The sequence below is a fragment of the Myxine glutinosa genome, chromosome 13 (genome assembly GCF_964187855.1).
Source record: "Myxine glutinosa chromosome 13, kmMyxGlut1.1, whole genome shotgun sequence".
Lineage (NCBI taxonomy): Eukaryota > Metazoa > Chordata > Myxini > Myxiniformes > Myxinidae > Myxine > Myxine glutinosa.
The window spans coordinates 77,705,278-77,718,591 of record NC_136273.1 but is presented as its reverse complement, the minus strand read 5'-3'; the positions used below and the strand labels follow the sequence as shown (position 1 = coordinate 77,718,591).

The following is a 13,314-nucleotide window of genomic DNA, read 5'->3' as shown; positions in this document are numbered from 1 at the left end:
ATTATGGTCGAACTTCCCAAATTTCTTGTCTAACTCCTCACCGGTACCTCTCGCTTCGTCCCTCATTACCCCCATTTGGTTTCCCATTACCCCCATTTGCCCCATAATTCTGCTTTCCATTTTTTCACTATCAGCCCTCCTTCTGTTTTCCATTTTTTCCATAATGTCGTTTTCTCTCTGCATTTCCACCATTAATTGGGCCATGAAGGCTTGCATTTGGGCCAACGTTGGTAGTACCAAGGGTGCGGCCGCAGCTGCCCCAACCTCGTGCGCAAGAGCGCCATTTTGTGCGCCTGATACCCCCGCAACCACATTGCTATTTTTCTCCTCCTCCCTTTCCTCCACATACATTTCCCCGAGGTCCTGGGTCGATTCCACCCTGTCTATCTCTCCCACCGACATCCGATCGCCTTGATTGTCCATGGCGCGATCTCAAAATTCGGGTTTTGCTTTAAAACAAAACAAATTTCGTCAGCTCGTAATTTTGACCAAAAATTTTTTTCTACACGTTTTAAAAATTTGATTCGGGCCTCGAATCTCACTCCCCGACACCAATTGTTACTCTAATAGTACAATTGGTGTTCCAAAATTTGGGCTTAACAAATTTAGTCCCAGGTCCGAATCCAACTCCTGACAACCAATTGTTACAGACGCGGTTTTAGATGTTATGATGACCGAGCGGTGGTGTATTTAACCGCGTCCGAACAGTTACTCCCCGATTAGAACCCGATTCCACCCGACGTTGACCAGATCGCCCCACAGATATTCAATCGGGAAACCTCTAAAGCGACCGAAAGAGAAGGAAAAGAGAAAAAGACAGAGTACGGAGGAAGAACAGATTTATTATACACACACAAGCAAAAAGGAAGAGCGACCAAAATTATTTACAAGCAATGGATGGAAAAAACAGTCACACAGTGCATCGTTAGCTTATTCTACTCAATTTACTTAATCCCAAGACAACGAGTAGGACAGGACGTTCACACTTACACAGGGGATATTGCAGGCAGGTAGGGCTTGAGGTGGATTGCTTGAGAGGGAGGCAAGGTCGGAGGCAGCAGCTCTCAATTCCTCGCGGTTTTGGCGGGAAAACCCTTCGTCGCGTATCCGCTGCTGTCGACGTCACGCGCTGGCTCGGCACACCTGCTCCTCTCCTGGTGGAGCCGTCTCCCTCTTTTCAGCGCGTCTCTCCAAAGCTGGTTTCCTTTGCGAGTACCTCTCCTCTTTGGCTTGGAGCGTTTCGCATCTCACCGCTCCCCTTGGTGCCGCCTCTTCGCTCCTCTCCCAGGTCATCTCCCAAGTCATCTGGTAAAGCAGTCCCTTACAGTCGCTTTTATCACCTCGGGCGGAATCAAGCCGCCGGCTGCGAGGGCACGCCTACCGGGTCGCTCACCGCGGTGCTGATTGGCCATGCGACCCTCTGGCTCACTCCTCCCCTCTATGACGAGGTGGAGACACGCCTTTCTTCTCCGAGATTAGCACATGGGCAATGGCGGCCTGCGGGATTGAACACAACTCCCACCCCCTTGAAAGGAACTTTGGAGAGCGGAGATGTTTGGGGAAATTGCAAGGGCCTATGCTTATTTTGTTTGATACAATGCAAAGTCAATCTAGTGGGAAACACAGATTTAGCCTACATGGAATAAGGAAATACACTATTTAAAAAGATATATCGTGACCTGCGTGTAAGTTTCATGGAATTAACTAGGAGGACGGCTGCGACCATTATTTACATTAACAGGGTGTTACCATACTTTTGTAACGTTCACATTGTAACGTTTTCACATTCGTTACACTTCCTCCAAAATTGTTACACTTCTCAAAAACCGTTACACTTCTCAAATTCGTTACACACTTCTCAAAACCGTTACAATATGATACGAGATGGAAATACCCCTGCTGTGCCCGGAAGGACTTGCACTAATACATGCAATATGGGAGATACTATGTAAAACTACCCCCGATAAGTCATTCCCACAAAAATATGATGTCACTTATGCATCTGTTTATGGCTGCCTCCATAGAAATTTCCAGGATGGAAATTCACTGACATTGCCTTTGCTACCTAATGATGCATTATTTTCATACAAGGATGTGAAACAATAATTGATAAAGATAGGATCGAGTTATTGTCCTTCAGTGACCCAATATGCACATTCTTAAAATTTCAGGTCAATCGGATGAAAATTGACGATTTTATGTGACGCTGACATTTGATCTGTTCAAATTATTATGTTGTCTTCTCCATATTCTCATAATAAAGCTTTATGGATATTTGATGATAAAATGCAAATGGTAAATTGAAATTTCAGGTAAATTGAATGAAAATTTATTTTAGGTGATGCTGACCTTTGACCTTTTGACAAGATTTTCAATTTGTGTTCCCCATAATTCTCATAATACAGCTTTGCTGAAAATTTGATAAAAGCCCAAATGGTTAAAAAATAAAAATAAAAGTTATGGCATGGACACGGACACACACACACACACACACACATACTACCAGTGATAATTGGATCAACAGAAGAACATCACTGAGATTTAAAAAAAACATCCCGGGAATATTGCCACAACTGAACTACAACTGGAGGCAATCTGGGGTTCGGTGATGATTCTGAAAAGAGCCCTTGGAACAAAACTCTGAAAAAGATTAACAGTTTGGTCCATGAACCATGATCCCTTACCGAAGAGGAGGTGGATACTTTGGGTCCTGGGAGGACTCCGTTCCACCTCCTGAAACCCGCAAATGGAGATAACAACCAACGACACACACATACACCAGAAGTGATTGCAAAACCCCATCTGCCACTGCACTAAAATCATATAATTGGCCTGCACGCCTCATCGGGTATTGTGCTTATACACTGCCTGAGTTTTATTTTCCTGGGACAGATCGTGGTAATATGTTTTGTAAAGATCGTATTTTGAGGTTGTGGTGATTTGTTTTCAACACAAATTTAATTACTAGTGTTTCACGAGCGCTTGTTAGTAAAAAGATCGCTTTACACAGGTGTATTATAACAGTATTATAACAGTTCAGTCCTCGAGTGCATGTGTTCTTATACCCTGCGTGCGTTTTTCCCGGAAGCGATCGCGCAATATGATTTGTGATTGTCATGCAGGAAATATTTAAATACATATTTCATTGAATTTCCCCCGGCAACGTTGTGTGCATCAGTTGGTGCTTTATAAAATGCATGATCAATGTTAATATACTATTGTTTATTTATTTATACTAAAACTCAGGTGGGATGTTTGGTTAAGGCTTTACCATAAATGGAGAAATTTTAAAAAATCCATCACTCAATCTGCTTAACAAATACGTACAATAAATTAAGGCAAATAAAGAGATTATTTTCATTCTGATTCACACCACCCTCCCCCATACCCCAATACATCAACCCCACCCTTCCCCACCCAAGGTTACGTATCTCTGTCAAGGTATGAATTCTTTATATCAGGAGAAACCAAACCACAAACAATTAAGTCCATTGATTTTGGCCTCAAGTGAAAGCTTTGCCTAACCATGACATATAATTCTTTTTATCAGCACTTCGTTCGGAATGTCATGGCCTAATTTGCAAATGTCGATTTTTGTAAACGCTTTGGAAGCATTGTTGCTCATTCCAGGCAGGGCCTTGTGATCTACGACACATTGACCCAGAGTTTACCGAAGAGCCCATCTCCTCTTCGCTGCTGCACTCTGGTGACTCCGCAACTGTTACTGCCAGCATGGCAGAAGCTGAAGTGGCCTTCGTGGGATTCTCGTACATTCCTGTACTGGAGGATATCTTTTGAGACTTTTCCAGCTCAATTTATACCAACAGAGGAGCAATACTCAGAAGCATTTTATTGTTAGCAATCCCAATAACATCATTACCTTTGCCACCGAAGGTGAGCGGAGCTTATGTTTTCACCCATGTCTGTCTGAGAACAGGATATCTCAAAGTTGTGGACGGATTCAGACCAAATTTGGTGGACAGGTTGGGTGTGTGACGAGAATGAATCGATTCAATTTTGGTGAGGATCTGGATCCGAGAATTGTTGAGTAATTCTTCACCTTTGAGAGATAGGGCCAAAATGATATATGGTATAGCATGATATCTCAAAAACTTGTGGATGGATTTGGATGAAACGTGGTGGATGAGTTGGGTAGGTGACACAACAAGCTGATTAGATTTTGGAGGTAGGACTCCAGATCTGGCTTATTGGTGGGATACGAAACATAAATTGTTCATCTTGGTGGAGGTGTGCGCTCCACTACATACCGTTCAAGTTCACTCTGCGGCCATAATCAAATGTGTTTCCACTAGAAATATGTCTCCCGCTTTCCAGAAGGTGAACATCCAAACAGGTTGTGAATGCAACGAAATAAAGTATTCAAACAATGTGCTTGTTCAAACTTTTACTTTTAGTTTTTATTGTTCAGTCAAAGCTTTCGACCTTCTTGTGATTATTTCCATTGAATAAATTTACCTCGACTCCATTGGTGCCAGTTTGCTTTTTCTCAAACTGCAAACAATGTGTGTTATTAATTATTGTGCAAGTGGGGGAGGGAAGGATAGAGGAACAAGCACTGAGCTCAATCTTATCTTACACAAGGCCATATGTGCAACATCACACAATAATCCTGTCGAATTTATTTTGGATTTTGGCTAATATTTACATTCACAAACTGCAAATCAACAAATGCAGAGAAATTAAATAAAAGAAATGAACTATTTGTGTTGTTCTTTCGAAACTTGTCGTTTTTGGAAGTGAAATTGGGATGGGCATCAACTAGTCATAATCCACATTGGGCTACAGGGCAGGAAAAACAACATCCAAATCCTCGTTAATGCCATTACACAATGATGCATTCGTAACATAATTGTGATTATACACGAGAAATTATACATTTCCATGAGAAAGCAAATGGGTCATTCCGTGATGACTCAAAAGGCACATTTTGTTGTCCGACACTCAGGCTTTGCTAGCAAAATTCATTTTGGGGGTTTACAGCAACGCAGATTTTTATTAAAAATACGAGTCATTCTCTTAAAAAAAAAAAAAAAAAAAAATCTCCCTCGACCTGTGACCTAGCAAAGGTCAACCTAAACTGAAAAGGTGGTCAAGACCATAAAAATCACCATGAGCTCAAATTAGAGGTGACCATCATGTCACACCTCGTTCAACTGGTCATGAATAGAGCTTTCAAAAAGTGTGTGTATATATATATATATATATATATGTGTACATATATATATATATATATATATATATATATATATATATATATATATATATATATATATATATATATATATATATATATATATATATATATATATATTTCAAAGCTCTGGACACACACACACACACACACACACACACACACACACACACACACACACACACACGCACACCTCCACCAATACACACACACACACACACACACACACACACACACACACATATACACACACACACACACACACACTACCGGTCAAAGGTTTTAGAACACCTCAATTTTTCCAGTATTTATTGAAATTTACGCAGTTTAATGTCTCAATGTACTCTGAAATTAAGCATAGAACAAAGAAACAATTGGAGATAAAAAGAAATCATAGAATCATTTTGTTTAACCAAATTTAATTTAAATTTTCACTCAGCAAAACTCCAATCAAGGTGCAGAAACATCTCAAAGATGATCAAGAAAAATGGGAGGCACCTGAGGTAAATTTCAAGTGTCATAGCAAAGGGTCTGAATACTTATGTAAATATGATATTTCAGTTTTTTCTTTTTAAGAAATTTGCAAAACTTTCTAAAATCCTGTTTTCTCTTTGTCATTATGGGGTATTGAGGGTAGATTGATGAGGGAAAAAGTGAAGGGGTCTGAATACGTTCTGAATGCACTGTAGCCACCTTTTGCAGATATAACTGCCGAACACACTCGTGCCATTCTTTCTACAATGGAAATCAAATATTGTTCAGGAAGTTCTTCCCAACACTGTTGCAGAAGTCCCCACAAATGTGTTGCACTTGTAGGTTCCTTTGCCTTCACCCTTCTGTCCAGTTCATCCCAAACCAGCTCAATGGGGTTTAAGTCTGGAGACTGTGCTGGCCATTCCATTATTTGAAGCCTACCGTCTTGTTCTTTTCATCGAAGGTAGTTTTGACATAGCCTGGAGGTGTTTTTCGGGTCATTATCTTGCTGTAGGATGAACCCCTGACCAACTGGGCGTATACCAGAGGGTATTGCATGGCGCTGCAAAATGCTGTGGTAGCCCTTTTGGTTCAGGGTGCCAGTCACTCTGTGCAAGTCGCCGACTCTGAATCCAGCAAAAGAGCCCCAGACCATCATGCTTCCTCCATGTTTGACAGTTGGTGTCACACACTGAGGAACCATCCTTTCGCCTACTCGAAGGCGTACAAAAACCCTGCGTGATGAACCAAAGATTTAAAATTTTGATTCATCGGTCCATAAGACCTTCTTCCAGTTTTCAGTAGTCCACTGGCGGTGCTTCATGGCCCAGGCAAGCCTCTTTTTCTTATTTTGCCATCTTAGCAATGGCTTTCTTACTGCCGCTCGACCTGTCAAACCTGCAGCTCGAAGTCTACTCTTCATAGTTGAAACAGACTTGCTTACTTCGACCAGTGTTAAGCTGTGCTTGAAGCTGTTGTCCTGTGAGCCGCCTATCACGCAAGCTGTTGACTCTCAGAAACTTGTCTTCTGATTCTGTTGTGGCTTTGGGTCTACCAGACCTCTTCCTGTCAGAGTTTCCTCCAGTTTCCAAGTGCCTTTTGATGGTGTAGGAAACTGTACTCACTGACACCTTGGCTTTCTTTGCAATTTTTCTAAAGGAAAGACCAACACTTTTAAGGGTTATAATGGTCTGTCTGTCTTCCTTTGTTAATTGCCTTTTTCTCGCCATTATGATAGCAATATACTACTTCCTGCAGTGCAATATTGTCCAAATAATGCTTCAGAGGGTGTAATAACAGTCTGTTCCAATACTGCTTTTATACAGACAGGGGATTTGTAATCAAGTAATCAGCAGAGGTTGGGACACCTGTAGGAATTGTTTGCATCATCTTTCAAGGCTTAATTTACTTGCATTGCTGCAGAACAGCTGTAAGTTGTTAACCCATTACTTGTTCCCTGAAGAAGGCCTTTTTTTTTTTTTTACAATATAACTGTGCAATTTACATTATTTCCCGTTTTTGCTAACCTAATCTTTTTTTTAATTTTTACCTTGAACAGTTTACTGCTTGCCTTTGTACCATTTCAGGTTATTCACTGGACTTGAATTGCTTAAATTTCAATAAAAACTGGAAAAATTGAGGTGTTCTAAAACTTTTGACCGGTAGTATGTATGTATGTGTGTGTGTGTATATATATATATATATATATATATATATATATATACACATACACATACACACACACACACACACACACACACACACACACACACACACACACACACACACACACACACACACACACACAGTGATCCAGAAACCCTGGGTACATTTTGAAGAACCATACCTGCAACAACCAACTAAGTTTATTATTGTTTTTATTGTTTTTTGGTGCAAAACAAAACATGTTTACTTGTTAAACAGTCTAATCAGTCGAATATACATGAAACAGATCAGTTCAAATGTTCAAACTGCACTGACACACAGTTCTGCATGTTTCAGTCATTAAGGCAGCAGTCTCATTACGGATGAATTGTTGCAAGTTTCTTAGGGTCGTAGGATTCCTCGCATACACTTTGTGTTTGAGGAAACCCCAAAGGAAGAAATCACAGGGTGTTAAATCACAAGACCGCGGCGGCCATTCAACCGTACCACGACGGCCAATCCATTTGTCTGTAAAGTTCAAATCAAGGGCCTGGCGTACACTGGCAGCATAATGAGCAGGCGCACCATCATGCATGAACCACATTTGGCCATCATTGAGTGGAAATTCATGGTGCTCCAGCATTAGAAGGTAATTTGCAGCATTCACAATATTCGTCCAACAATGCCTCCAGAAGAAATGCCTGCCCAGACGGACACACTGGCTTGATACTGGACGTTGTGCTCAACAGTAAATCGTGGGTTGTCTGCTGCCCATATCACACTGTTAGGACGATTCACAGAACCAGATAAAGTAAACTTGGATTGATCTGACTGCAAGATCCTGTTCTGCAAATAATTGTCCATATCTATTACCCCAAGCAATGTCTCACATGCCTCAACACACCTGTCAAAATCAACCTTAGATAGTTGGTGAATTAATCAGGGTATGTATGGTTTCGCATAATGGGCTTTTAGTATTCTTCAAATCGATGATTGGCTTATGTTGGTGACGTTTGATAAACAAAGAGTTGATAATGGTGTGTTACTGTCGAGTTGTTGTTGAATGACCGCTCTGCTTTCCTCAGTTCGAACAGTACGAGGTCTACCTGGTGACTGTTTTGGAAGAATGCTGCCAGTTTCATCAAACTGCTTGTTTATTCTGCTGATGGTTCTTCTGTCAATTGCGTCGGCTCCACATTCTTTGACAAGATGTCTGTGAACTTCAGCCGAATTTCCAGATACAGATTTCAAGCGTACAGCACGAATTTTCTGTCCTGCACTTTTTCAAAAAATAATTCACAATTTTCTCTCAAAATAAGTTTAAATTGACAAGTATTTGGTCTCCACAATTCTTTATTTCACTGTTAATATGACAGAACCTTTGTTTTTGATTCAGAACAATATATTGTTACGGATCTCGGGGGTCGGCGCTCCCCTTATCAAGGGGGGATTAATCCCCTTGTCCTTTAAGCTGGCCGTCCCGAGTCCTGGAGCTATTACGTCACTTCTGGTCAGCGCTGAATAGGGTGGTAGGCCAAATTGTTCCTATTACTTAATTACCAGTGCCTTCCGGGAAGCGAGGAAATGAGCCCCGCCCGAGCCGCGGCGTTAATGGACATGCCGAGCGAAGCGAGCCGCGACTCAGGCCGTTAACAATGACTAACCCGATTCTGAGCGGCTCCTAATCGTGCCACAGGTACTCAATTGAAAGAAAGGACGGAGGCAATCGGATTAGGGAAGAACAAGGTAAATTTATTTACAAACCAAAAAGAAGAGGAAAGGAAAGAATGTACAAGAAGAAGAAGAAGAAGCAGGACACAGGGCAGTCTTATTACAGTCTTACTCTACGACCCCAGACAAACATATGCACTCACACGGGGATTGTAGCTGGTAGGGTGGAAGGTCCAGGTAGATGGTCCAGGCGATGGGGTCCAGGCTCCAGGTGAGGCTCCGGTTCCGTGGGCGAAAACCCGGCAGACAGCTTCGCGCGTATCGTACGACGCGAGCGGACCTTACATATGGCGGGGGGGGAGGGGGGGGGGGAGGCTCATGTCCTTTAGCATATGTCAGAAATGGACAACACAACAACAACATGCATTTTAAGGCCATTTTCCCTGCTAGAGCGGGGGTTAGACTTGCGGTCCCCATGACAATCTTCTCCATTTTGCCCTATTTTCTGCATCTCTCCTTGTTAACCGCCTTGCCCGCATTTCTTCTTCCACCATCTTTAGCCAAGTCTTTCTCGGTCTTCCCCGTCCTCTACTTCCTTCCACATTCATTTCCATCACTCTTCTCAACCAATCACTTTCATCCTTCCTCAACACATGACCAAACCATCTCAACCTGTTCCTCTTCACAGCATCAATCACAGGCTCTATTCCCATCATCTTTTGCAATTCATCATTTGTCTTCCTCTCTCTCAACGATACTCCGTACATCCACCGAACCATTCGCATTTCCACCCTTTCCAGCCTTCGTTGCTGCTCTACATTCATGACCCATGTCTCGCTCCCATAAATCATAACACTTCTCACACATGCAGCATACACCTTTCCCTTCAGCTTCAACGACACTCCCCTCCTCATCAGCACGCCACTCAGTTCCCGAAACTTCTTCCATGCACATCTCACTCTAGCAACCGTTGCCGTGTCTGATCCACCTTCTCCATTCAGCATGTCTCCGAGGTAGCAAAATGTTTTCACACCTTCCAGCTTCATGCCGTCTCCAAGATCCAACTCAACATTTCCTCCATCTGCAGCTCCCTCTGTGCACACCTTACATTTGAATGTAGCTGCCACACTGGTTAATGACCCTCTCAGACCACTACATTTTTGATGAACCCACTCAGCGCACATTGTACATTGAATGGAGTTCACTCCGACACCCTTCCTGCACACAGCACATGGCCACTTCCCTCCCAGTTCTTTCCACCTCACCACATGCTTTACCACTTGCCATCACCTTCATCTTTCCTCTATTCACCTTCAGACCTTTTGTCTCCATACATTCCTTCCACTTGTTCATCTTTTCCTTCAGTCCATCCATACTTTCCGCAGTCAACACCAGATCATCTGCATACAACAACTCCCACGGTAAACCCTCCTTTACGTTCTGAGCCAGCACCTCCATCACAGCTACAAATAGTAGTGGACTTAGTACCGACCCCTGATGCACTCCCACCTTCACCTCAAACTCACCACTGTTCCCATCCTTCGTCCTTACAGCTGTGCGAGCTCTTTTGTACATTGCCATCACTACTCTGATCAACCATTCCTCCACTCATAACTTCCTCAATGCCCATGTCAATACTTCACGTGGAACCCTATCAAATGCTTTCTCCAGATCAACAAACCCAAGAAACAATTTCTTCCGCTTCTCCATGTACTTCTCCTGCAACTGCCTCACAATAAAGAGCGCGTCTGTCGTTCCTCTTCCTGGCATAAATCCAAACTGCATTTCATAGATCTTCACCTTCTTCCTTATCCTCCTCTCCAACACCCTTTCCAATACCTTCATTCCATGCTCCAATAACTTTATCGCTCGGTACGAGCCACACTCCAGGGGGTCACCTTTCCCCTTGTATAGAGGGACGAGGGTACTCAGTTCCCAATCCACTGGAATGCGGCCTTCTTTCACCACCAGATTACAGATCTCTGTCATTCTCTTCACACCCAAACTTCCTGCTGCCTTCAACATATCTCCCACAACTCCCGTCGGCCCTCCTGCTTTTCTACTCTTCATTGCTTTTATCGCTTCCTCAAGTTCCTTCTCAGTTATCTTCTCTGCCGGTCCTAAAACTGGGGTACTCTCTATGTTGCAATAGAAACGAAACTAAACTAAACTAAACGCTCTCTCTCTCCAATTCTCATTCAGCGCCAGCGAGTGAGTCCCCCCTTTTCCAATGTGCGCTCCGTATCCAAAGCAGTCCCTCACAATAGGCGCGCCTCCAACACGTCCTTATCAAAAGGAGTCCCCGGCACAGTCCTTTGAAACAAGCGCGCCTCCCGATCAATAAGTTCATAAAGCGCCTTTCCCAACGAGTCCTGCCAAGTCCGGTTACAAGAGCGCCGCTGAACAAGTCCGTAAAAGGGCCTTGCGCTCGCGCTTTTATTACATGCGCCAAGATCACGACGCGCTTCATCAAGCCACACCCGCCAGTGATATTTCATCAGCCCTGGTTGGCTGGTGGGGGCTTACCGGCACGCCCTGATGGTGAGTTGACGTGGCCACACCTTCTTCTTGGGGTTTTGCCCCCTTCTTCCTCGAGCCAACCGCATGGTCAATGGCGGCGCATGAGCGAACGCTAACCAAGGCGCGTAACATAATTTGGAGAGGTCGCAAAATGAACAAAAGGGCCGACTCCTTATTTGATTGATGCAACGCAGATTCAACTAGTGGAAGCATGGCCTTATCTAAAACACATAATAAGGAAATAACTGTAATTACTAAGGTGGCCTACGTGTTGCTGTGGACTAACTAAGGGTGCAACCTTTAACCTTTACCGTCATATTTACAAGAGTTATTATTTTCAAAAGTGTGGGTTCTAAAACCGCAACAATATCCTTTTAAATCAGAAAACAAAAAGAAATGGCATTGACAAAATTATTGACACCCTCGACTTAATATTTGGGAGCATGGCCTTTGGACAAAATAACTGCAGTCAAGCGCTTCCTGTACCCATGAATGAACTTCCTACACCTCTCTACTGGCAGTTTGGCCCACTCTTCTTATGCCAACTGCTCCAGTTCTCCCAGAGTTGAAGGGTGCCTTCTCCCAACTGCTGTTTTCAGATTTACCCACAGGTGTTCAATGGGATTTAGATCTGGACTTATTGCTGGCCACTTCAGAACAGTCCAGCGTTTTGTCTTGAACCATTCCTGGGTGCTTTTTGAAGTGTGTTTGGGGTCATTGTCCTGCTGCAAGACCCATGACCTTCGACAGAGACCCAGCTTTCTGACACCGGGTTGAATATTGCGCTCCAAAATGCCTTGGTATTCTCCTGATTTCATGATGCCATGCACACATTCAACACACCCAGTGCCAGAGGCAGCACAGAAATGCCAAAACATCAATGAACCTCCTCCATGTTTGACTGGTTGAATGAGTGATTTTTATATTGCAGGCACCTGCAACTCACCATAGTTGAGTTCAATTCCAAAGTAAAGGAGAATCACCTCTTAAAATCTAATTATTTCTAACAACTTCTAAAAGGTGCCAATAATATTGTCTGGGCCATTTTAGGATTTCTGTGTGGAATAAGCTAAGATTTAGTAATTATTTCAGCTTTTTTGTTTTGTTCCACTGCAATCCAAAGAAATACATATGTGGATCAGAAAATATTTTTTTGATTTCAATAATTTTCTGGAAGAAATGGTGCATTATTTGAAAAAAGTGCAAGGGCGCCAATATTTCTGGCCACAACTTTAAATAGTCATCCCCAAGTCAATACTTCAAGACTTTTTGGTTATGTATGTATCAGCTTTGCACATCTGGATTTGGAAAGTTTCTCCCATTCTTTCTTGCAGATTTGCTCAAGTTCTGTAAAGTTGGATGAGAAGTCAGTGAACAGCAATCTTCAAGTATGGGCTTTGGCTGGCCACGCAAGAACTTTCACGTTCTTGTTCTGAAGTCATTCCAGTGTTGCTTTGGCTGTATGCTTGGGGTCATTGTCCTGTTGGAACGGAAATCTTTGTTGCAGTCTAAGGTATTTTGCACTCTGAAGCAGGTTCTCCTCAAGGATTTGTCTGTATTTGGCTCCATTCATCATTCCCTCTATCCATACAAGTCTCCCAGTCCATGCTGCTGAAAAGCATTCCCATAGCATGATGCTGCCACAGCCATGCTTCACGGTGGGGATGGTGTTCTATGGGTGGTGAGCTGTGCTTGGTGTCCGTCAGACGTAGCGCTTTGCACTCAGGGAAAAGAGTTCAATTTTTGGCTCATCAGACCACAGAATATTTTGCCTCATGCTCTCTGTCTTTCGC

At 43.0% G+C, this 13,314-nt stretch overlaps 1 protein-coding gene across 4 annotated transcripts in view; it reads left to right on the top strand.

The window, feature by feature from the left end:
* Positions 1–4,486, top strand: part of LOC137439037 (serine/threonine-protein kinase Sgk2) — a 46,936-nt gene extending 42,450 nt beyond the window's left edge. For all 4 annotated transcript variants that reach the window (XM_078767675.1, XM_068134638.2, XM_078767673.1 and 1 more), the window contains exon 14: positions 3,631–4,486. In XM_078767675.1, the coding sequence (XP_078623801.1) occupies positions 3,631–3,798 (168 nt within the window). In that variant the 3' untranslated portion in view covers positions 3,799–4,486. The remainder of the gene's footprint in view (positions 1–3,630) is intronic.
* Positions 4,487–13,314: the final 8,828 nt, after the last annotated feature.